At 42.7% G+C, this 26,442-nt stretch overlaps 1 protein-coding gene across 3 annotated transcripts in view; it reads left to right on the plus strand.

Annotated features, from left to right (window-relative positions):
- ITGAL (integrin subunit alpha L) overlaps positions 1–26,442 on the plus strand; it is a 55,077-nt gene that overhangs the window by 5,131 nt on the left and 23,504 nt on the right. The window contains exons 2-12 of one of the 3 annotated variants that reach the window (XM_080977869.1): positions 12,168–12,285; positions 13,877–13,971; positions 14,569–14,633; positions 15,331–15,445; positions 16,402–16,532; positions 16,989–17,134; positions 18,380–18,524; positions 18,988–19,138; positions 20,230–20,297; positions 20,752–20,884; positions 23,438–23,586. In XM_080977869.1, coding sequence (XP_080833995.1) covers positions 12,168–12,285; positions 13,877–13,971; positions 14,569–14,633; positions 15,331–15,445; positions 16,402–16,532; positions 16,989–17,134; positions 18,380–18,524; positions 18,988–19,138; positions 20,230–20,297; positions 20,752–20,884; positions 23,438–23,586 — 1,316 coding nt within the window. Of the gene's footprint in view, positions 1–12,167; positions 12,286–13,876; positions 13,972–14,054; positions 14,081–14,141; positions 14,357–14,568; positions 14,634–15,330; positions 15,446–16,401; positions 16,533–16,988; positions 17,135–18,379; positions 18,525–18,987; positions 19,139–20,229; positions 20,298–20,751; positions 20,885–23,437; positions 23,587–26,442 lie in introns of those variants that run through there. The other 2 variants (XM_080977870.1, XM_080977871.1) reach the window with 2 other exon arrangements.

The following is a 26,442-nucleotide window of genomic DNA, read 5'->3' on the forward strand; positions in this document are numbered from 1 at the left end:
GGAAAAGTTTAGAAGAATAGCCAGTGCTCTTGAAGGGAGGCATGGGTGCTGTTTCTGTTTCTGTTGTTGTGTGTATACACACAAGCTATGCTATACTGTACTGTACTGTACTGTACTGTACTATACTGTACTATACTGTACTGAAATCTTTAAATGTTTATTGAATCTTCTTGCCACACTTGCCATCCTCTCCTTCCACACCAAGTGTGGCCCACCACACCCTCTGAGAACCATTTTGCGGCTGTTTGTACAGCAGGGTGTCATCATTAAAGGCAGAGGCAGCTACAGCGACCACTTGAGAAGCTGGCAACCCTCAGGGTGTGAGAACGCAGGGGTACGCCCTTCATCTGTGGCTGGGGAGAAAGAAGGGGTCAGAATAAGGAAATGTTGCAACTAGTCCTCTTACCAGAATGATGTGTGTGTGTGTGTGTGTGTGTGTGTGTGTGTAGATTTGCATAAACACCATACATTTAAAGCACATGACTCCACCCCCCATAATAATCCTGGGGACCATCATTTGCCTCTTGCAGCCCTACACTTCCCAGAACCCTTAACAAACTGCAGTTTCCAGGATTCTGTGGTGGCGGCAATAGGGAGGAGTGGTTTAAAAATGCACGGTTTGTATGCAGCCTGATAGGTGAGTGACATCTGTTGCCAAGGCAGAAAGGCTGCTGGCTCTCTTCCTGGGTGGCAGTGGCATCATCAGGGCAGGACTTTGGGGCAGATGTCCAGGAGGCTTCCACTCAGCTGAATGCACAGGGCACCCCCTGACATTTGCTGGCTGTGGCATTCCCAAAGCAAAGGAAGGATTGGACTGATAAAATACACACAGGCTTGACCAGCAAGACTCTGGGAGGAGTGCCTATAATAATAATTCCTGTCCACCCTCCGGCCCAGGTCGTTTTATTCACAAAAGAACTTTTTACCCAGTGTTCGTAAGAACCAATCAGATTTCCTCTGAGCATTTCAAAAAACCCCACGTGGGGACAAAGTTACACTACAAAACTAATTTAAGCATGCATACTTCTGGGGTAAATAAAACAGAACTAAAAAGGAAGAATGCATTCAGCAAACCCAGAGGTCATAAACAGCAATAAAGGAAGGAAGGCTGGGTAGTATTTACTATCTCATTGTGAACACTCTTCCTGGTCCTTAAGATCTATCTAAAGATTAACAAGCTACATCAAAGAAGCTACCTACTATCTTTTATGGCTCAGGTTGCCTGATGAAGCAGCTGGCCTGTGTATTTAGAATGCTGATACGTGCCTGTCAGGTGTAGAAGTGAACAGTAGAGAAAATTGCCAGAAATGCAGAGGCTTGTGGGATTTGATCAGAAATTATTGTCAATGAATCGAACCCAATCAACGCCATGCTTTCATAGTGGACACAATGGCTTGATGCATATTTTATAATTCCTCATAGTAATCCCACCTGACCTCCACACTCTGGATATGTGCACTCCTACACTGGCTGACCACGTTTCTATGTAAGTGGGGGGAAATGCAACTTTACCATCTAAAGAGGGGCTCCTCCATAAGACCATAGAGTCCAAGGTGTAAAATAACCTGAAATGACAAGATGTTTTGCGTCACCCCACAGCACCACTGCTGGGAGGGGGGGCACTCCTGCGTTTGTGAGTGTGCCTTGCCAGGCAGAGTACAGTCATTTTTATTGGAATGGAAATTACATATTTTCTTGGAATGGAAATGACATCTAGCAAGACTCCTGTTAGAAAGAAAACACTGTGATGATAGATAAGTAAAAGATCATTAGGGTGGTTAAAAAGTTGCGTGTTTTGTGTTTGTTTCCTGGCCCAAAAGAACTGCAGAGATTAGCAGACAAGGACTGTGAAAAGCATCACTTCCTGTTGCTGTTGATTTTGCAGTCTGCGACCATTAAAAGCATAACAGCCACCTAGTCCACACTGTTTTCTGGGCACACGAATCTTAGTATTAAGTAATCTCAGGATTTGCATTACAACGAATGGCAGTCCTTATCTGGGGCTTCTTGGAAGGGAAGTTTCTGTTTTGAAATAAGATGTGCACTCAGGCCCCGATTGCCTCGGAAGCCAGCTTGGCAGCGCCCACACATAAGAAGGAGCGATTGGCTGACTCGGGGAAACTCCAAGGTTTGCAGAAGTGCAACAGCACAAGGCTTGCACACCTGCAGCTGGGGCAGAATCAACGCAGCAGGCCAGATTGCAGAGTGGAGCATATCATACCTGTGCTGGGGAAACTGCACTGGCTGCTGATCAGCCCTGAACAACTCAGGAGGAGGTGATCTGAAAGAGTACTGTAAGATCACTTAGATCAGTGATGGCCAAACTTGGCCCTCCAGCTGTTTTGGGACTACAGTTCCCATCATCCCTGACCTGTTAGCTAGGGATGATGGGAGTTGTAGTCCCAAAACAGCTGGAGGGCCACATTTGGCCCTCACTAACTTAGATCATTTGGGCAAATTCTACCCATGGCACCGCACCCTGAAGAATATGATCCCTGAGTAGTGACCTGAAAATGGGCATTTTCTGTTGTTTCCCCTGTTCTGTGCAATGCCCTTCCCTCTGCCATACCTGAAGCAGCAACCGTCCATTACATCAGTTCTCTTGTGATAAGGCTGATCTTTTCACCCAGGCTTTCTCAAGCCCATAATATTGGACCTTGTTTTATGTTTGAATCCCCTGGATTTTTTATTTTATTTTTGCTTTGTTCACTTTCATTGGCTTTTGTGTGATTTTACATTGCTGTTTTACTCGCTGGATCATCACCTTGTTGTGGTGAGTGGGCTTGCATGTTCCTATGACCCTTGTGAGCGAAGCCGTCGGGAATCTCGTACTCCCAGCAGGGTCACCCAAGGCGGTAAGGTCAAAGGGAAGGGGCCAGACAAAGAATAATCCAAGAAGTCCTCAACAGCAGAACAGCAGAACAAGTGGGATGTTACAAAGGCTGTGAAGGCAGATGAAGGCTGCAGCAGATAGGAATCTACCGGTTTGTGGTGACTACTTCATGCCATCAGAACAGAGCCCTACTGCGAAGACTGTGCGGTGGTCAGTGTGCACTGATCTACACACATAAAACAAATTCACGCACAGGCGTCTTCCAAAATCCCAACCCTTTACTGGAATGCTGCCTGACTATGATGGTGGGACATAAAATAGGGTGGCGGGGGGAAATGGAGCAGCTGGAATCCTGACCAGGAGCACTCCGTGCAGCTATATTTGGGAAAGGGTCAGAGCTGAGTGGCAAAGCATCTTTTGCAGGTTCAGTTCCCGGCATCTCTAGGGATTGTCCCCAGACTGAAATCCTGGAGAGCTGCTGTTGATGATATTGTACCCATGTTGTTAACATTCCTGGTAAATCCTTAAACTTTTAATTTAAATTCTCCACCCTCCTCTCTTAATAAATTTCTATAAGTCGCCCAACTTCCCATCATAGTTTTCTTTTTCACTGCTATTGCTTCCAAAGGTGAAAGCCAAAGTGGTGTTTTAGTTTCCAATTTTTTTATATATTTGTTCCATATTCTATATTTTTTCCCCCTAATTATATGGTTTCACCTTTTCATACCACAGATGATAAGTGTTCCAACCAAAAATATTATTGTGACCTTCCAAATGTAAAATATGTGGATTCTTCAATAGCAACCATTCCTTCAAACAGCACAGACAAGATGCTTCATAATATAATCTCATATCCGACAGGGAGAAACATCCTCTATCTTTCGTGTCTATCGGTATTTTATATTTTATTCTTGGTCCCCCCCCCCCGCCAGATATATTTATAAATATATTTTTTGCTATTTGTTGAAGCAATCTGACTTGCTGATCACTGGTATTGATTGGGGGGGGGGGAACATTATTGGTAATACATTCATCTTTGTGGTTGACACTCTGCCCAGCAATGAAAGTTTCATTCTACCCCATATTTGCAAATTTCTTTTAATATCCCCCCAGGTTTTCAAATAGTTATATTTATGTAGATTCATATTCTTTGCTGTTAACTATATACCTAAATACTTAACCTTCTTTTCGATCTTTAGACCTGATATATTTTGTAATTTATTTTTACTCTCATCAGTCATATTTTTTACCAGGAGTTTGGTTTTATCTTTGTTAATTTTAAGATCTGCTATTTCACCATTTTTTAAAATCACTTCTAATGTTTTTGGAATTATTTTTTTTTAATGATATTTATTAAAAGTTTAAAAATTACAAAAAAAGGAAAAAAGACAACAATAAAAAAGAAAAAAAAGCAATACAACAATACAACAAAAAGAAACAAAAAAAACTAAAACGCACATCCAATATTCCATATCTTTACCTTTCCTTTCCTTGTTTCATCGACCTCCTCACACCTCCCTTTTTTTGTATTCTAGTTCAATTCACTATTTCAGCAAATTCTTTCCATCTTTCTCAATTTTTGTTCTATAATTTATCTTAACAGTTTAACCTTAAATTTTTCCATTTTGGCCCGTTATCAATCAGCTTTTACTTAATTCTTTGTTACATTTCTACTAAAACCATATAGCTTCATTCCAGCATCCTTCTAACACTCATTAATTTTACAATGTTTCTGTAAGTATACTTTAAATTTTTTCCAATCTTCTTCCACCGACTCTTCTCCCTGGTCTCGGATTCTACCAGTCATTTCCGCCAGTTCCATGTAGTCCATCAGCTTCATCTGCCATTCTTCCAGAGTGGGTAAATCTTGTGTCTTCCAATACTTTGCAATGAGTATTCTTGCTGCTGTTGTAGCATACATAAAAAAGTTCTGTCCTTCTTCGGCACCAATTGGCCGACAATGCCCAGGAGAAAGGCCTCTGGTTTCTTCAGAAAGGTATATTTAAATACCTTTTTCATTTCATTATAGATCATCTCCCAGAATGCCTTAATCTTTGGGCATGTCCACCAAAGGTGAAAGAATGTACCTTCAGTTTCATTACATTTCCAACATTTGTTATCGGGCAGATGGTAGATTTTTGCAAGCTTGACTGGTGTTATGTACCATCTATAAATCATTTTCATTAAATTCTCTTTTATTTTTTTTTTTTTTTATTTTTTTAAAAAACAAACTCTCTTTTTCATTTCCAATTTTAAATTACTTATTTTCTAGACTTCCTCAAACCTCCCTCTTTTGTATTCCAGTCCACATTATTTGTCCAGCAGTTTCTTTTCCACTTTTTTAATCCCAATCTTTAATTTAATAAAATGTTAAAATATATAACTTCAACTTTTTTTAAACCTAATCCTTGATCTTAATATCATATAACTTTAAAATTTTCCCTTTTAATATCAAATTTCCATTTCTTTAAACATCTTTAATCTTGATCTTTAATCTTAATCTATCCTTAACTTTAACCTGTGCAGCTGGAAACCACTTGTTTTCAGTCCAACATCACTCTAACATTCCTTAATTTTACAGTGTTTCTGAAGATAGTCTTTAAATTTCTTCCAGTCTTCCTCCATCGACTCTTCTCCCTGGTCACGGATTCTACCAGTCATTTCAGCCAGTTCCATATAGTCCATAAGTTTCATCTGCCATTCCTCCAGCGTGGGAAGTTCTTGTGTCTTCCAATACTTTGCGATGAGTATTCTTGCTGCTGTTGTTGCATACATAAAGAAAGTTCTATCCTTTTTTAACACCATTTGGCCGACTATGCCCAGGAGAAAGGCCTCTGGTTTCTTAGGGAAGGTATACTTAAATACCTTTTTCAATTCATTATATATCATTTCCCAGAAAGCCTTAATCTTTGGGCACGTCCACCAAAGGTGAAAAAATGTACCTTCAGTTTCTTTACATTTCCAACATTTGTTATCGGGCAAATGATAGATTTTTGCGAGCTTGACTGGGGTTATGTACCACCTGTATATCATTTTCATAATATTCTCTCTTAAGGCATTACATGCCGTAAATTTCATACCTGTGGTCCATAACTGTTCCCAGTCAGCAAACATAATGTTATGTCCTACGTCCTGTGCCCATTTAATCATAGCCGATTTTACCGTTTCATCTTGAGTATTCCATTTCAGCAGCAAGTTATACATTCTTGACAAATTCTTAGTCTTGGGTTCTAACAATTCTGTTTCTAATTTGGATCTTTCCACCTGGAAGCCAATTTTCCTGTCCCATTAAATTCTCTTTTAAGGCATTACATGCCGTAAACTTCACACCAGTGGTCCATAACTGTTCCCAGTCAGCCATCATAATATTATGTCCAACATCTTGTGCCCATTTAATCATAGCAGATTTCACCATTTCATATTGAGTATTCCATTTCAACAGCAAGTTATACATTCTTGACAAATTCTTAACTTTAGAGTCTAACAATTCTGTTTCCAACTTTGATTTTTCCACCTGGAAGCCTAGTTTTTTTATCCAAGTTATATATCTCCATCATTTGATAATAATGGAGCCAATCTCGTACTCTGTTTTTTAATTTTTCAAAGCTCTGCAGTTTTAATCTGTCACCCTCTTGTTCCAAAATTTCCCAATACTTCGGCCATTTGGCCTCCATATTGAGTTTTTTCTGAGACTTTGCTTCCATTGGTGACAACCATCTTGGGGTTTTATTTTCTAACAAGTCCTTATATCTTATCCAAACATTAAACAGTGCTTTTCTTACAATATGGTTTTTGAACGCTTTGTGTGCTTTAACCTTATCATACCACAGATATGCATGCCAACCAAATACATTATTGAAACCTTCCAAATCCAAAACATCCGTGTTTTCAAGAAGCATCCATTCTCTCAGCCAACAAAAAGCGGCTGATTCATAATAAAGTTTTAAGTCTGGCAGGGCAAATCCACCTCTTTCTTTAGCATCAGTTAATATCTTAAATTTTATACGAGGCTTCTTGCCCTGCCAGACAAATCTAGAGATATCTCTCTGCCACTTCTTGAAACAGTCCATTTTGTCCAAAATTTGCAGTGTTTGAAACAAAAACAGCATTCTTGGCAATACATTCATTTTTATCACAGCAATTCAGCCTAACAACGATAGCTTCAAATTTGACCATATTTCTAAATCTTTTTTCACTTCAGTCCAACATTTTTCATAGTTATCCTTAAATAAATTCACATTCTTAGCAGTCATGTTAACCCCTAAATGTTTCACTTTCTTAACCAGTGTCAGTCCTGTCTCCTTCTGAAACTTATCTCTCTCCATCTCTGTTAGATTCTTCTCTAAAACCTTAGTTTTCGTCTTATTCAACTTAAAACCTGCTACCTGACCAAATTCTTGAATTAGTTCTAATACTCTTTTAGTGCTGGATTCTGGCTCCTGTAAAGTCAATACTAAATCGTCAGCAAATGCTTTCAATTTGTACTGTTTGGCTCCCACTTGTATACCTTTTACCAATTGGTCCCTTCTAATCATATTTAACAAAACCTCCAAGACCGATATAAAAAGCAATGGAGAGATTGGGCAACCTTGTCGTGTTCCTTTCTCAATCTTAAATTCTTCCGTCACTACATTGTTCACAATTAATTTGGCCTTCTGTTCTGAATAAATTGCACCTATACCGTTTCCAAAACCTTGACCCACCCCCATCCCCAATAAATTCTTCTTCATAAAACTCCAGGAAATATTGTCAAAAGCTTTCTCCACATCCACAAATATCAAAACTGCTTTAGTATTAATCTTCACTTGTAATTTTTCTAAAATATTAATTATATTCCTCGTATTGTCAGACAAGTGTCTGCCCGGGAGAAAGCCCACTTGATCTTTGTGAATTTCTTCTGTTAACACCTTTTTTAATCTTTTAGCCAAAATGTCTGCAAAAATTTTATAATCCACATTAAGCAATGATATGGGGCGGTAGTTCTTGAGTTGTGTCTTTTCAGTCTCTGTTTTCAGTATAAGTGTGATGTAAGCTAATGTTTTTGGAATTGACTCTATTGGTTCTTCTTGTTTGAAGAACATTTGACGCCAACTTTCTCACTGGCTCTGCTCATTCCAAAACCTGGGGGCCACTACTGCAGCCAGATATGCCAAAACAGTAGCACAGGAAGATTTTCCTGTCAGATCATCTCCATCTCAGGTAAACCACAGATTGCTAAATTAGGCCACACAGGAGCAGGACCAGTATTTAAAAGTTAACAACCCTGTGGGAAGGGGAAATACTGAAATCTGATCCATCCTGATGTTAAAGCCCTCATTCCTGGCAGGCCGCAGCCTTTGCACTTTCGTTTATCTGCAAATATTTCAACACAGAAGGCAATCCTTCCTCTTTCATTATATATCTCCTGATTCCAGTCAGCTGGTAAACAAAGAAAGCGGCAGGTTTTTTTGTTAGCATGTGAAAAAACCACCCCCAAATTTGGACTGTTGTGTGATTTAAAGAGTTCTGAGGCTGTAATCCTCTGCACAATTACTTTGGGACGAAGGGAAATGTATTGATAAGTAAACAGAAAAAGAGAGGCCTATCTGAGAGGGGTTTCAAAAATATAAATCCCCCTACAGGGTAAGGATATTTGAGTGTGAAACCTTTGTAGGACTCACATAATGCTGTTCGCTTATAATTAGAAAGAGTGTGAAATAGCTATGTCTTTTTAAAGAAGTGTGAGTTCCTATTAATTTCCGTGCGAAAGATGGAGAGATAAGATCAGAGAGCGCTTCTTCCTGCACACCGCCTCTTAAGACCTTCAAACAGAAGGCTCGGAAGCTACAGAGCGGGGCCTTCTTTGCAGTGGGACCAAGGCTTTGGACTGAGCTCTTCAAAGAAGTGTGGTGACTTTGGGATATAGGAAGCTGACCTGTTGATCCATCTAGCCCAGTACAAGCAGCTCCCCATTGCTTCGGCCAGAGGTCTTTCCTAGTTCTGCTACCCAAGATCCTTTTAGTTGGAGAAGATAGAGTCTGGACCTTGAATTCTCTGTATGCAAAACAGAGGCATCAGCTTCTTAGCATGATTAAGGGGGTCCTGGTGTTGCGTGACCAATGTTGGGAGGAGCCAGGGGGCAGAGCTGAACGTCCTCAAACATTGCGTGGGCCCAGACTCCTCAAAAATGACCCCCCCACACACCCCAAAAGTGCTTTGGCCTCTAGGATCCAGTGCCTATGATGCAAAACATGTGCTGGGCTGTTCACCCAGGAGAAACCATGTGCACACAGATGCACATCTAAAAGGGTCTCTTGTCTGCATGATTCATTTACTTCGCAGAAGCCTACCCTCCACAATAATGTTACCCCTGCCCACTTCTCTGTTGGATTATACTGGAAATACATTGTAGCCAAACAGTTTTTTGGTTTTTTTAACGCAGCCCCAATGCTCCAAGTGGGGAGAATTCCCAAGGGTGCAGTCTGGTTCCCTTGTTGGAAGAAGGTCATGGGCAAAAGTGTCAATTGTGTCATCTCCTTGTCTCTCATTTAAGTTCACTTCTCTACATTTCCACATTAGTTTGCATCAAGGATCAGCTGCTGTTTCAAAGCCCAGATAATTTTTTTTTCCTTGTTAGGGCTGGTCCAAGACATTTTGCTGCCTGAGGCAGAGGATAAGATGGTGCGTTCCACCTGCATGTTCTCCATCCCCAATCCATGTACAGAAACCCACTGGACTGAGAGTTTAATCTTGCTTCAACACTGGTGACGTTAGCTTCCCCCACTGCACCTAAGGGCAGAAGCCTAGTGTAGGGGGCACACACAGCTCTGTCCTCCAGTGGAAGGGATCAGCTAGGGTCCTCAGGGCGAACGGCTGGAGGGCTGCTGCTCCCACTGCTGCTGCCTGAGGCAGTTGCCTTACTGTGTCTCATGGTAAGGCCGGCTCAAGTTCCTTTGTCGCATGCAGCCAACCTTTGCGTGATCTCCAGTATGTACTACAATTAGCTGCTGCCTGCACTGTAACATTTTGGCACATTTGAATTGAACCAGCCCCCACAAAAGGGCAGGCACCAATCTCTAGTTTCAATTCATATTGTGGTTTTATGATGCACCCATAGTTGTGGTTGGGAATCTTGGTTTCTTCTTGAGAGTGTAAATGCGGTATGTTCTCATTCTGTTGCTGGGGCTACTCCCTCCTTCAGATTCACAAGGTGACTTAGCCAGTATGTAGGGAAAATTTCCACATGGGAGCCCTTCACGTTTGCGGGGAGGCCCCAGCAACAAAGATTATTTCTGTGCCCTGTGACTTCAGCCATTTCCATGCAAACGGTGCAACATTTTGGGTAGTCTACAGCTGCTTCAAGGCACCAGACATCACATGCCAGCTTCCAGGTGGATTAGAAAGATCCCTTGCCACAAAGGCAATTTTAAAACACCCTCCTTCTTATTGCTTTCAGTGAGAGGGCAGCTCTTCTCCTGCTTGTAACTTCTTTGTTTTCCATCCAAATAGTGTGACATTTTCACATATACTATTGCATTTCCAAAAGATTCGGTTTCGCCTAACTTTCGACAGAAAATATAAAGGCCAACCAGACATATTTGCATATACCAACTCCAACACCCGTAACCTTTCTGCGACCTGGTACAGGCTGTTTCAGTTTTTCATCTCAAAAGAAAGGAGTGAGAAATGAGTGGCCTGGTTGAAAAGTAAATGAATTCATTCATTTGAAGTTCCGTTTGGTTTTATAATCAAAATGAATGTAACAAGTGAACTGTGTTTTTAAAATGAAGGCACAACCCAAGTGGGGTGCATTATTTTTTTTTAAACACAAAAAGCAGTGTGGAGGGGAGGGCAGGATTTGGCCACACACACACACACACAGCACTGCTATACACACAGCCAGACCGTTGGTCCACCTATCTCAGTATAGTGGTACCTTGGGTTACAGACGCTTCAGGTTACAGACTCTGCTAACCCAGAAATAGTACCTCGGGTTAAGAACTTTACTTCAGGATGAGAACAGAAATTGAGCGGCGGCAGCAGCACGGCAGCGGCGGGAGGCCCCATTAGCTAAAGTGGTACCTCAGGTTAAGAACAATTTCAGCTTAAGAACGGACCTCCAGAATTAATTAAGTTCTTAACCAGAGGTACCACTGTATTAATTATACTGACTGACAGCAGTTTCCCAAGGTTTCAGGTAGGGAGTCTCTCTCAGCCTTATCTGATGATGCCTGGGACCTTGTACATGCAAAGCAAATGCTCCACCGTTGAGCTTCCACCTTTCTCAGACACATTCCATTTCAGATAAAAATAGGCCACCGCTTCCCGCTCAGTTTGTGAATGGAGCAGAAATGGGAAACGAATGGGAATGGAAAGGAATTAAATGTACCTAAGTCCTTGCGGCTGCCCTGTTGTATCTGGGGCCCCATCTGCACTATGCAGTTAAAGCAGTATCATACCGCTTTAAATAGTCATGGTGCCCCCCCCTAAGAATCCTGGGAACTGTAGTTTGTTAAGGGTTCTGAGAGGTTCTATTCTCCCATCGCAGAACTGTAAGTCTCAGAGTGGTTTAACCATCAGTCTCTCTCCCAAGGGAATTCTGTGAGGGAAAGAGGAATCTCCTCAGTACCCTTAACAGATCACAGTTCCCAGGGTTCTTTGGGGGTAGCCCTAACTCTTTAAAGTGGTACGATACTGCTTTAAATGTATAGTGCAGAAGGGGTCTAGCTTTTTCTTGCAGTGTATTCAGCTGCTGTCTGATGGACTCAGTCAGGTTGTCAAGCTTAGAATTGACTCCATCTTCCAGATAACCTGTTGTTGTTTTTTTAAGCATTTGTCTTGATTTATCTGCACAAAATTTGCATGGAGAATTGCTGTTTATTGAGCATTCAGATTTGTTTCCACGGGTTGTATGACATCACTGTCATTCCACACTTCACAGTGCACTTTATTGTTGCTTCCCTTACCTCAATAATAATAATAAACGGGTTTATTGCACAAGAGCACCAAACCCACTTCAATTGTGCAACCTCTTCTTCCCACAGACCTGTGGAGGAAATTGAACTGTGGTTTAGGGTTGTCAGTTGACCAACTCTGCTCTGCTCTTGTGCATTCAACAGGAGCATGACCTGCTGATATTACTAGGTAACACTGTTTATCTCCATGCCATGAAATACTTTTCCTTCTGATATTCAAATCCAACTGCTATCTATGGCACAGGGACAATCTAGGTCTCTTTTCCCCCTGACTAGCTGGCAAACTTAGGTGCAGTAGGAAATGACAAGAAGATGACTTCTGGTCTGCTTCTTCTTACTCCATCCACTCTGAATAAACATGGCACCTCCTCTTTCCACAGGTCCATCATCATCGCTGGGAGACAATATTGACACCTCTCCAGCAGCCCTGTTCTCCTCCAATGTCAGCAAGCAGTTTGGATATCAGGTCCTGCAGTTTGGAGAAGGCCCTGATACTAGGTAATCCCCCAGTCCACGTGCCAGGGGATGTGTGTGAAAGATTTTTGTATTGGGTTTCTCCTAACTGTGGGAAATGATTTTTGTGTTGGGTTTCTCCTAATTGTGGGAAATGAGTAGTTACACTTGGTGTCCCGCCCCCATAGTTTTTTTTAATGCTTTAAACACCTGCCAGCAAAAATCCCAACATCAGGAAGCTCCATCTGCTAAATGTCCAAATATCAAGCTGTTGTGAAAGGCAAAAGAAAGCTGGTGCTGTGGATGCCTTGCAGAAGCATTATTCAACCCTGTGGCCTCTGTATGTTGTTGGACTACAACTCCCATCATCCCTGACCATTGACTAAGCTGGCTGGGGATTATGGGAGTTGTAGTCGTAACAAACATCTGGGGACCTAAGGTTGTAGAACACTTGCTTAAGGGGAGGAATCAGTCAGGAAGCTGAACAAAAACTTAATTGTCTATCTGTGATAAGTACAAAACAGTAGCAAGAAACTCCTCGTACCACGCAGATGCAACCAAGTCTGGTGTCCCCTGCTAACTAAATTATATAGTGACGCAGTCTATGTCCACACAATTGGCAATTTCAGGTATGGCCTAAGCTGGTCTCTTAGCGCAAGGCATTCCATACTTTAGGACACCCTCGTGCGAATCCTTTTTTATTGAAGGGAAGGAATTTTAAAGCATTGTGATTGGCTATGGGTTGCCGTTGCCCTGTCTTCTCTGTCAATTTGAACTGCTTCCCTATGTATATTCAAGTGTCACAACTACCTAAACTGGGAAAATAAGGTGGGGAGGCAAAACTTTCAAGTTCTTGGGGACCAGATGTCCTAGCAAAATGGTAGAATATCACATATTTTACTGATGCATTTGCTCTGTTTCTTCCACGGAGATAGTAGGTGGGACCCCGGCTATAGTGATAGTTTCCTTTTGGCTAGGAATTTAAAAGAGCGGATTGGCTGATTTGAGAATATTGATGGGGAAAAGCTGGAGAGTGAAGCCTCCACTCTTCAACTGAACATGGAAGCATTGTGGAGGACCAAGGGGGCACAGGATTCATCTAGGGTGGTGCCTTAGTTGCCCAAAGTGAGAAACCCCCACTGACAGCACGGCACAAAGCACACTACAACATTTTTGCCTGGGAAAAGAGGAATCCCATACATGTGTCTTCGACTTTCACTATTCTGGATTTATATTCTGTGACTGAGTGGAAAGTTCACATCCTGTTTGGTTTCGTTGGGGGTTTTTTTGAGGGGGGGCACTCCCAACCTGTTCCCCTTTTTTTGAACTCTGTGTTATCTTTTGCACAGTGTTTTCAAGAAGTGAGAATGAAAAGTTGTAGCAGGGGGTGGGAGGGATGAGGAGGGGAGGGAAGGGAAGGGAAGGGCTGGTCCCTTTTTTAATGGATAGGAACCTCCCTAAGAGCTGTGCGGCAGGCAGAAATTCAGATGGTGCAGCTTCCCTGCATTGTTTCATTGCCACAAACCCAGTTTGTCTGCCTGATTTCTGCCTGTCATTATGCTGTTAAAGGCATACTTTGGGAACTGCAGCTTAAAGCTTAAATCTTTACATAACCCGTGCTATTAATTGTTGTCAGGATCATTGTGGGAGCCCCCGGTGAGCAGAACTCCACAGGCAAAGTATACCAATGTAACATGCAGAGCGACACATGTGAAAACGTCCCGCTTGACGGTGAGTTGTGGGACACAAGGATGCAGGCTCATTTAGGCAACTTTCCAGAGTGATTAATGTGCGTTTTACCTCCCCTCTCCATCCACCATACAGGCAAGCATGAGGCCAGGTCAGAGTTGAAGGGCATATTCCAGCCAGGCAAAAAAGCTCAAGTCAGATGTGGCGCAGGGCCAGTAGGAGGTGTGGCTGAGAAGCGGTTGTGGCCTGAGGAGAGTCCTCCTGAGGGTCAGAAAGAGTATCTTGGGGGGCTGCATTTGGCACCCAACCCTGAGGTTCCCCACCCCTGTTGCAGACCCTGAATAGAAAGTCCTCAGAGAGCTTCCACAACTTGACAAGAATTATGCCACAAGAATTGAGGAAGCGCTCCAGAATCTCCATGTCAGAGGTGGTTCTAGGGAGATTCCCTAACTGTCCCTGGTGGCCTGTTCAAATGGCGGCCATTTTGCCTTGGTGTGTGTGTGGGGGGGGGTGTCCTGACTGGCTTTTAGGCCTGTGCAGCTATCTAGGGGGCAGGGGGAATGGCTACAGATCTGCAGGGTCTACATTGAGTGTGTCTCATTTGGCACGGATCCATCTGACCTCGATGTCTCTTTGCAGGGGGCTCTGGGGTGTCTCACCTTGGCATGACCCTGGCTAGCGACGTGCGAGGGTCGAAGATGATTGTGAGTCTGGGCTGGAATTGCTTGGAGGGGGGGGGTGAATTTGAGCAACATAAACGGCACAGAGTCTTTGGGTCGTATTCAACTCCCTTTTATTCAGAGTCGGCCCGTTAAAATTAATTGACCCAAGCTAGGCATGGCCCGTTAAAATTAATCGTCCCAAGCTAGTCATGACAATTCATTTTAGTGAGCCTGCTCTGAGGAAAAATGTTAGTTGAGTACAGCCCTGTGTTTCCAAGATTCATTTGACTCTTATGATGAGAGTCTCAAGAATCCTTACTGTTTATTAAATTTACTTCCCTCCCAAAGGAGACCAGGGTTGCCCCCAGAGACATTTTGGTGCCTTAGGCGCAAACTCCAAATTGCAATGGGAAGTGCTTTTATGCAACTCCTGTTTGTGTCACTTAAGACCTGTGTAGGAGAATTTCTCTGGGAATCAGCTCAGACTTCATCTCTGCTGTCCATAATCTTCCACCTGGGAAACCCCTTCAATCTTGGTGGTGCTAGCTATCTTTGGTGGCCACAGAGTTCTGCTCTATTCGGTTACTTCCGGAGAGTTCCTGAACCCCTCTTCTCCATTCATCCGGCTTTGGAGTTCCCTTGTCCCAGAACTTCCCTTGTCCCTATGTAATGCCATCTAATCACTTACTCTTTTTAATATTTATTTTTCACCTGTTACTTGAAACTTCCTCCCCTGCAGGCATGTGGGCCGGGACTCGCAGAGCATTGTGACAAAAATCTTTACCTGAGCGGGATCTGCTATTTGTTTGATGCCAAACTGCGCAACCCAGAGAGCATAAAGACCGGATACCAAAGTAAGGAGAAAATGTCCCTTCACCCTGAGCAGATCTCACAATGGGGGAGGGTGCAGCCTATGAAACCTTCACCCAGAAAATTCTCAGGTTAAGCAAAGGTTGGAAACTCAGAAGAAGCTTCTGTTATTTTATTTTTAAATAAAATAGTTCCGTCTTTTGTTCTTTAGCCATTGGTTCCGTCTTTAGAGAACAACTTCTAATATGTGAGCACTGTTTCATAGGAATGCAACTTGCAAAGTTCCTTCCAGAGAAGAGCTAGGTTAAAAGGTGAAACAATACCTCAACCTCTTCCTAGCCTTTCCTCAATGGACTGTTAAGAAGCAGTTTCTTGTTTCTTAATATTCCTGTTTGGACACAGGAAATCTCCTCACCCAATTGCCAGCTCTCTTGCCAGGCAAGCCAGAGTCCCAACACTTACTTGCAACTTCCCTCTTGTTTATTTGCTTGATTCTTTGTTTGTATATAGATATGCATATCCCAATAGATTGAAAATGCAAGTATTGAAATGGAAACAAGCAAACAAAGAATTACACTCTTTACAAATACCATGAGGTTATGAGTAAATTTTAAATACTATAATTCCTGAGTATCAATGCATAAACAATAAAGAGAGAGAAAAAGAAAAACCAACTTACTTCATGTATTTAATATAGCTAATAAGGAGAAGGTATTAACTGGGTCATTTTATTTATATATTTATAATATTCTGTTTATGAAGAATTATATTCATATATTATAAAATTGCAATAAGATATAACCAACCAACTTTGGAACAGTAGTTCTTTAAACATTGCCCATTCTTGCTTGAAATCAATTTATTTTCTTTTTCCCTGGTTGAACCCAAAGCATCCAGGTAATTTTACTTGAAGTTGGCAGTTCCCATAGTTTAATAAACCATTCCTTCCCTGCCCATATTTCCATCTAGACTATAACCAATCTCCCCATTCGTCCCACAGAGTGCTTGAAAGGGAATGTGGACCTGGTGTTTCTCTTTGACGGGTCAGAAAGCATGAAAAATAAGGATTTCAGCAACATTACGGAATTTATGATTGATGTGATGGACGGACTATACAACAGCACTGTACATGTAAGATATACTTGTCGGACATCAGAGGGTCACAGCCCAGGGCTTTGAGCAGCTGGAAAAACAAAGCAAACTTTGGAGAAGTGAGCCACAGTTTTGTTTGATCAACCGTGGGACAACTCACAGTTAACTTGTGGTTTGTTAAACAAGCAATGTCTTAAGCCAGCAGTTCTCAACCTGTGGGTCCCCAGATGTTGTTGGACTACAACTCCCATCATCCCTGAGCTCTGGCCTTGCTAGCTAGGGGTGATGGAAGTTGTAATTCAACAACATCTGGGGACCCACAGGTTGAGAAAGGCTGTCTTAAGCTAACCATGGTTTAGTGTTACTTGTGAACCAGGTCATTGTCTGTGGTCCTTAGTAGTACACCTTCATCCTTCAGCCTGGGCAAAAAGGGTTAGCTTGTTTTGCGTTACTGTTTTGCCACAATGATGCACTCTTTCTGCTCTCCCCTTCCAGTTTGCTGCTGTGCAGTTTTCGAGCTCACCCAAAATTGAGTTTGATTTCAATGATTATACAAGAAATCCCAACCCTCGAGCACTCTTGAAAGGAGTGACACATATGAAAGGCATTACGAACACCTTCAAGGCCATCAGATGTGTGGTGTGAGTAGCGTTGCTTTCAGTGGGTGGCAAAGTCAGGAATGGGGCCCTTTGGGAAGGAGGGAGTGGGCTCTAACGGATCATGGGATTATGTGTCCTTTGACAAGAGATACATAAGCTAAGAACCTGCCTTGGAGCCTAGCCCCCCAACTCTATCATGACAGTGAGCAGATACCATCGGTTGTAGAGTACCATCATAAGGCATAGCAGTAGCAGAGAAGTGCCGCCACTAACTATAGGCTGTTTCAGGTTCAGATTTTACTGTTCTTTGCAGCCATAAACATAAAATGCATACAGGAATCAGCCTTATTCCTGCTGCAGGGCATGCTTTTACCCAGCTTAGATTTCAGACTATGTCTATTGAATATTTGGCTGGTAGACTTTATAGTAGGCAAGTAAAGGAACATTTTTGCGAATGCAGAAGAGGCCCAGCAGAAGATGCCGTGCACTATATTTTATACTGTCCTTCATATAATTCACCAAGGATTAAGTGTATTCTTCCCCTTCAGGCCTCCTTACAAGGACACCCAGAGGATTATAAGACAAGATGGCTGCTGGCTGCTGGATTAAGTCCTTCAGCTCTAGGGTAGCTTTATTTACACTAGTGGCAAAAAAACAAAACAAAACTCAGGAGAGTCCTGACTTATATTAGTGCTAATCATTAAGGGAAATTTTAAACTAAACGAATATTTTAAATTTTATTTGCATTCTCAGGGCTTATCCCTGTTTTATGTTCTTGGTGTTTACAGTGTGTTCTCAGAACGCTGTCTTGGGTTTGGAGGGTGGGGACCGCTTTTGACTTTTATAAAAAGAGGCCTGGATGTAAGTCACCCAATATGCCCATCTTCTCCTGCATTCTGATTCCATAAGATTCAAATCGTAGTACAATACAGTGCAGCGTGAGAAATAAAAGAAGCTTTATAAGACACTCAGATGAATATTCTGATGACTGGCACCCACAAGAAAGCTTGTGGCAAAATTTGAGAAATTAATCTTCTGTTCTGGAGGGAGTTAGAGAGAAGCAGGGGAAACTCTGTGTTTTGCTTATACCTTGTTGAAAATCAGTAAAAGTTCCTTATAAGATAAATAAAAGCAGCAACAACTCAGTTAAAAATCAATATGAATACTTAATGTGCACATGCCATGGACCACCTGGGTGAACCTTACAGACCACAGTTTGGGAATCCATGTTTTCAAAGGATTTGCCTTGGTCCAGAAAATAACTATTCCCTTGTTTACTGATGGCAGGGATCAAGTTTTCATTCCCGAGCGCGGCATGCGGAAAGGATCTAACAAAGTGATAATCATCATCACCGATGGAGTTGCCACAGATAGTGACAATGGGGTCATAGCCTCTGCCAAGAAAAAAGGCATCTTGCGCCTTGCCATTGGGGTAAAGTACCTAGGAGTTGTGTCTCAGCTTTGCAGGATAGTGCTTAAGTTCTCCAAGGCCCAAACAGAAAACAGCCGGCAGGAGGCTGGAGGAGGTGCAGGAAAGCGGCTGTGGCGGCTGCGCTACCCCACACATCAGCTGTTCGGTGGGGAGGCTGAGCAGCGCAAACAGAGCCTTGCTGTGCCTCCAGTCTATTTGGGGCTTCCTCCGCCCTCACTGACATCCTGTTCGGGCTCCGGGGAGGGTCTTCGCACCAGTCCCAAGGACTCTCTATCACATTCCCACCATTTCTGCATTTGAATTAAATTATTTAATTCCCAGCACTGCACGTATATGCGGCCGCGCGTGAGTCGATCACTAAGCATAAGTGGGGGGGGGGGCGGACAGGCGGACACCTGTATAGACTCCCCACTGCCAAGTCCTACCTTGGTTTGCCTCATCTGGTCCTTCCTTGTCTCTCCAGATTGGGCATTATTTTAACACCGAAGAAGCTCAGGATAATCTCCGGGAAATTGCCTCAGAACCCACAGACCAGTTTGTGAAGGTGCTGGCCACTTTTGAGGAGCTCAGAGGCAGTTTCAACGACCTCCAGTCTAAGATCTATGCGATTGAAGGTGTTTATTTGGGTTCATGGATTAGTCACTGGTTTGGTTGGGTTGGGTTGGATGGGATGGGATGGAGAAGAGGGAATGGTAGGGAACCCTGTCTTTCAAAACGATATCTTAACAAGCACCCAAAGCTCACCAGCAGAGTACTGGTCAATCTGGAACTTTTGTGGGCAGGGCCAGATTAAGACGCTGCAGCCCTGTATCAAATTTAAAAGGCTCTATAGCATTACCAAAAAGAAATGGGTTTTATTCTTTTATTTTTAACCAATTATGTACGACTTGAAATGCAGATTTTTTGTTTTTTGTTTTGGTATTTAGAGGCCACATGTCTGAAGCCCTGAACTGTAATTTACTTCGCTTGTGTGTAAACCCAGAACTGTCTCTTGGGGCCGCCCCCTGTGGTACAGCTGTCCAGCACATACCCTCAGGGATTGGTTCAGGTGGTCCCATGAACCATATGGGCATATCTGTGGAAAAGATCCTGTGGGCATCACCTGGTGGCAGAGATTAATTTTGGGAAGTGAGGTTGCAGGCCACCAACTTGTCCAAAAGACAGATGGACCCTCTGAACTAGAAGCCACCCTGTCCACTCATTTTGCTTGCGCACTTGCTGGGGGTAACCTGGCAGTAAGTTGAGTGCACCCTGGCCATGCTCAGAGGGCCACACTCACTATCTGCATGCAGCAATGGTGAAGTTCAATCATTATCTACTAAATTTGGTCACCTGTTCACAATTCCACGACTCAGTTTCCTGTACTCCATAGTTGTACTTTCTCAGCACTCATCCACACTTCCGTTTGCCCTGCCACTTTCCCCAAGGAAAACCCACAGTTTAGTACTGAATTGGAACAAATGGCCATTGGTGGGGGTTTTGGCAGATTGCTGTTTGTACTGATTTAGCACTAAAGAGTGGGTTTTATGGGAGGAAGCAGGGAGGGAAAGGGAAAACCTGTTCTTAGAAAGCATGGGACAAGCAGAATTGTTTACAGATCCTCAGCTGAAGCAGCTGAATCTCAGCCTCATCTGCGGTGGGAGGTTTATACAAATACATCTCTCTCTCTCCCCCACCTACCCCACCCAATCTGTGTACATTACAGGTACCAGTGATACTGGCTCGTTCCACCTAGAGTTGTCATCGAGTGGACTCAGCGCTGACATATCCCAGGTGAGCCAGAACTGTGGAACGCAGTGCCTCTTGGTGCAATCTGCTTTGAAAAGCAGAGCGTAAACTTCTGGAACAAATAAATTAAAAGAAATCTTTTTGTAGGTACCTGCTCAGCAGTAGGTCCTACTGAGCTCATTGGGAGATCACTCCCTGGCAAACGCATGTAGGGATTGCAGCCTGCAGGGTAATGTCCGGTGCCATTATTTATTTCCATTTCCATTTCTGAATGGCTTCCTGCAAAGCCATTTTGCAATATGTTAAAAAGCATAAAACAAAACAGTTGCTTATATATTAACAATTAAAAAGAGCGGCATATGCTAAATCCAGTACAGATGATGAATGGGATAAAAAAATCTCTGCTTAGAAGCCTTGCTGAAAACTTGTCTCCTAAGCATTGATATTGAAATTGTTTCTTTCTTCCTTTTTCTCTCCATGTCTCTCTCCCCTATGGCAGGGCCGGGTGGTTTTGGGTGCTGTGGGTGCTGACAACTGGGCAGGGGGCCTGCTAGAACAGCAGGAGGGTTTGGCCGGTGAAAAGTTCATCACGACTCCCTCAGTCAGGAAGGAGATGGAAGGTGCCTACTTGGGTGAGTAGAGAAGGCCTTCCTTTCTCTGGGCGTCTGCACCATCTCCCCCATTAACTGGGCCTTTATTTTCCAGCTCTGTGCACTGGGCACATATGTGTTGTTTGGGGTTTTTTGTTTGTTTGTCTGAACAGGGCTGTATATAGCTATCTTTCCTATGGACAGTTATTTTTCCTACATAGAGTTGGCAGCCATACTGACCTTCCTCCAAGGTAGTCCAGCAGTGGGGGAAAGAGAAGGCCGCCAACCTTCCAGCAGTGCCTTCTAAGTGCGTTTCTTATTGAAACACACATGAAAGTGAAGGCCACGCCTTCATCTGCCTCCCAGCTGATATCACATGTGATGGAGCAGGGCAGGAGAGGGGGTTTGGGGTGGGGAACTGCCGCACGGGCCAAATTAGGGCTCCTACCAGACCTAATTAAGCCTGTGGAGGCCAGAGATTTCCCCTCCCTGTTGTAGACAATTGCAGGTTTTGGTATTGGTAAAATTATCAATTAAGACCAGAAACGTGAAATGCAGTTACAACAGTGACAGCGTAACTTCATAGCTGTCAAGTGTCCCTTATTTGAAGGGACAGTCCCTTATTCCAGCGCCATGTCCTGCTGCTGTCCCTTATTGATGGATGTCCCTTAAATGATGTCCCTTAAATTTCAAAGGAAGCAGCTCCTCTCCCTCCCTGCCGGCCAGGGAGGAGGGAGGCTCCAACTGTGTTGCTTGGCTGCGTTGCTCACCCAATAAGAAGTCTAAGGACGACTGGGGGGTGGAGCTTGCATGCCTTGTGTGTGGCTAGTTAATGCAAGCTGAGGAGGTTTTGAATGCTGGATGCCATTTTGTTGCATGTGCTGCTGCAAACTTTGCAGTGCAAAGCCAGGCCGGGGAGCCATCTTAAGTTGAGGCTGCATAGGCCTTGTGGTGCATGGGATTCAGATTCTATTCAGTTGAACCTCTGGTTACAAAGTTGGTTGGACAGTGTTCTCGAAGCTACCAGCATGAGTTTGACCAGACTGCAGGAGGACAGGAAGACTAGAGTGCCTGGAACAGGTGAGGCTGCAGGTCCCTTATTTTGGCTGCTGGTCCCTTATTTTCAAATCTGTAAGTTGACAGCTATGCGTAACTTGCACGTCACTGCAGTGTTACGCACCACCCTGATCGCTAAGCAGTAAGAGACTCTAGAGGTTCCCAGAATTTACCCAGGGTTTGGTTTCCTTGGAATGAAGCCCAGTAGAGACTGTGGTGTCTTTAAGATATATGACTTTATTTACATGTGTATACAACTTGAAGGAAGGGTGGAGGGGCTCACAGCAGTAACTCTCCCACTGAACTTGCTGCAGACTGACCCCACCCCACCCTAACTCATAATAGTAGGATGCCTCGGGCTTTTACCGATACCTAAGGGTTAATCCATGGGTATGCAAACTAAGGCCTGCGGGCCGGATCTGGCCCAGTCGCCTTCTAAATCCAGCCCGCTGATGGTACGGGAATCAGCATGTTTTTACATGAGTAGAATGTGTGCTTTTATTTAAAATGCATCTCTGGGTTATTTGTGGGGCATAGGAATTTGTTCATATCCCCTCCCCCAAATATAGTCTGGCCCTCCACAAGGTCTGAGGGACAGTGGACCGGCCCCCTGCTGAAAAAGTTTGCTGACTCCTAGGTTAATCTCAAATTAACGAAAAGCCAAGGGGATCTTGGGCAAATGGAGGAGGAAGGGAGAAAGGAATACATACCCGGTAATTGTTTTGTTGTGAGGAAGTGGGGTGGGTGGGGCAGACTTTGAGCGCCTTTTGGCCTCAGCTGGGGGGGAAGTGCCTTTTGACAACAGGTTCCTTTTTCTCTGAGGCTCTTGGCCCCCTCTCTGATCACAGGGGGCCTAAAGAAGCTCGCTTTCTCCCATCTTTCACAAGATTCATGGATCTGATAGGGGAGAAAGCCTCATTGCCTTTTTGCACGTTGAAAGCAAGACTTGACCACCCAGAGTTGGGGTGGTTAGTGTTGGATGTAGTGAAGGGTTAACCTTCTGTGTCTCGAGGCTGAGAGGAGGCGCTTACAAGGGAAGTAAGCCAGGACGTGAGGAAAGCAGCTTGGAATGCTGTGAGCTGAGTGAAAAGTGAAAGCAGCTTAGCTTACGCTGCAAGCTGAGAGAGAAGGACGCAAAATGCAGCTTGAATCAGATGGATTGTAAATATGCTACTTTTGAGCAAATAAAGTGCTATTAGGAAAGAAGAAACGTGTGGGACTTCTTTTACTGCCCTTTCAACACGGACGCTGTGCAATTCTGCTAATTGCTTTACGACCTGCAGAGGCCCGCAGGGGGAAGTGTGCTGGACGCCAAGAATAAAGCAATAAATCTACCTAACAGTTAGAGATGCTGGGCTTGCTCTGAACTTAAGTTTCTGAGAGCTCTTAGCAATTTTCTAGATCTCTGTGTTGCAAAACGCAGGGCAAAGTGTGTGTGTTGTGTAGAAATGCCCCTAGTCTAACCTTTTCCTTTGGTATCGCCACCTGATGGTTCTCTTTTCTTTTCTTTTCTTTTCTTTTCTTTTCTTTTCTTTTCAGGGTATGCACTGAAATTTCTACACCATCAACAGAGAGAGCTCTATGCTGCTGGTGCCCCTCGATATCAACATGTGGGAAGAGTCCTCATATTTGAGGTCAACTCCAGCACAACCAATTGGACATTAAAGCAGGACATTCCAGGGCAGCAGGTGAAGAAAACAGGGCTCCTAGAGCTGGGAGGGTCTGGACATTCTGGTCAACTTTGATGCCAGGAACGAGGCAAAAGGATGATTATGGCCCAGTAGGACCAAAAGAGTCCCCTCATTTTGCAGAGCTGATGAGGCTGCATACACACACCCTGCGCCCCTTGTGCTTTTACCACTGGTATACATGCATTAGCCACAATCTTTATCTATCTTGTTGTTTCTTATGAAATAATACATTTCGATGAGTAATTCCCAAAGCAACCTCAGCCTGAATTGAGAAAAAGAACAACTTGGTTAGGTTTTATTTTTATTTTTTTTAATGATATTTATTAAAGTTTCAAAGAAAAGAATACATAGATAAACAGAAAAGAAAAAGGGAAAAAAAGAAAAAAGAAAAAATTACAAAATACAGAAAACAGATAAAAAACACTTAAAAAAAACAAAACACATCAATCTTTCCATAACTTACATTTCATTTCCTTACTTCCCTGACTTCCTCACACCTCCCTTTTTTGTATTTCAGTTCTATTAGTTAATTCAGCAATTCCTTTCCCTCTTTGTTTTTATCTTAGTCCTTTAACTTAACATATTATAACTTTAGATTCTCATCTGTTAACAATCCATTTATGCATACACCTTTATAACATTGCTGCTTAGATCACTTAATTTCATTCTGACATCATTCTAACATTCATTAATTTTGCAGTATTTCTGTAGATAATCTTTGAATTTCTTCCAATCTTCTTCCACCGACTCTTCTCCCTGGTCTCAGATTCTGCCAGTCATTTCCGCCAGTTCCATATAGTCCATCACCTTCATCTGCCATTCTTCCAGAGTGGGTAAATCTTGTGTCTTCCAATACTTTGCAATAAGTATTCTTGCTGCTGTTGTAGCATACATAAAGAAAGTTCTGTCCTTCTTTGGCACCAGTTGGCTGACTATGCCCAGGAGAAAGGCCTCTGGTTTCTTCAGAAAGGTATATTTAAATACCTTTTTCATTTCATTATAGATCATCTCCCAGAAAGCCTTAATCCTTGGGCACGTCCACCAAAGGTGAAAGAATGTACCTTCAGTTTCTTTACATTTCCAACATTTATTATCGGGCAAATGATAGATTTTTGCAAGCTTGACTGGTGTCATGTACCACCTATATATCATTTTCATAATATTCTCTCTTAAGGCATTACATGCCGTAAACTTCATACCTGTGGTCCATAACTGTTCCCAGTCAGCCATCATTATGTTATGTCCAACATCTTGTGCCCATTTAATCATAGCAGATTTAACCGTTTCATCCTGAGTATTCCATTTCAACAGCAAGTTATACATCTTTGACAAGATCTTCGTTTTGGGTTCTAACAGTTCTGTTTCTAATTTTGATTTTTCCACCTGGAAGCCAATTTTCTTGTCCAAATTATATGCCTCCATTATCTGATAATAATGAAGCCAATCTCGCACTTTATTTTTTAGTTTCTCAAAACTCTGCAGTTTCAATCTATCTCCCTCTTGTTCCAGAATTTCCCAATATTTTGGCCATTTGGCCTCCGTATTGAGCTTTTTCAGAGCTTTCGCTTCCATCGGTGACAGCCACCTTGGGGTTTTATTTTCCAGTAGGTCTTTATATCTTATCCAGACATTAAACAATGCTTTCCTGACAATATGATTTTTAAATGCTTTATGTGCTTTGACCTTATCATACCACAAATATGCATGCCATCCAAATACATTGTCAAAACCTTCTAAGTCCAAAATGTCTGTGTTTTCAAGAAGCAGCCATTCTTTCAGCCAGCAAAAAGCTGCTGATTCATAATAAAGTTTAAGGTCTGGCAGGGCAAATCCACCTCTTTCCTTTGCATCCGTTAGTATTTTAAATTTTATTCTAGGCTTCTTGCCCTGCCAGACAAATCTAGAAATATCTCTCTGCCACTTCTTGAAGCAATCCACTTTGTCCAAAACTTGCAATGTTTGAAACAAAAACAACATTCTAGGCAATACATTCATTTTTATCGCAGCAATACGGCCTAGCAGTCAAAGCTTCAAATTTGACCAAATTTCTAAGTCTTTTTTCACTTCAGCCCAGCATTTTTCATAATTGTCTTTAAATAGATTCCCATTTTTTGCTGTCATGTTAATCCCCAGGTATTTCACTTTCTTAACCACTGTTAAACCTGTCTCATTCTGAAACCTCTCTTTCTCAATCACAGTTAAGTTTTTCTCTAAGACCTTTGTTTTTAACTTATTCAATTTAAATCCTGCAACCTGACCAAATTCTTGAATCAGTTCCAAAACCCTTTTAGTACTAGATTCTGGCTCCTGCAATGTCAATACTAAGTCATCTGCAAATGCTCTCAGTTTGTACTGTTTAGCTCCGACTTGTATACCTTTAACCAATTGGTCCCTTCTAATCATATTCAGCAGGACCTTCAGGACCGATATAAATAGCAATGGGGAGATTGGGCAACCTTGTCGTGTCCCTTTTTCTATCTTAAATTCCTCCGTCACCACATTATTTACAATTAATTTAGCCTTTTGTTCTGAGTAAATTGCACTTATACCGTTTTCAAAGCCTTGGCCTACCCCCATCCCCTGTAGGTTCTTCTTCATGAAACTCCAAGAAATATTGTCAAAGGCTTTCTCCGCGTCCACAAATATCAAAACTGCCTTGGTATTTATATTCACTTGTAGTTTTTCTAAAATATTGATTATGTTTCTCACATTGTCAGACAAATGTCTACCCGGGAGAAAGCCTGCTTGATCTTTATGTATCTCTTCCATTAGGACTCTTTTTAGTCTTTAGCCAAAATGTCTGCAAAGATTTTGTAATCCACATTGAGCAGTGATATGGGGCGGTAGTTCTTA

Source organism: Podarcis pityusensis (genome assembly GCF_964106645.2).
Source record: "Podarcis pityusensis genome assembly, chromosome: 13".
Lineage (NCBI taxonomy): Eukaryota > Metazoa > Chordata > Lepidosauria > Squamata > Lacertidae > Podarcis > Podarcis pityusensis.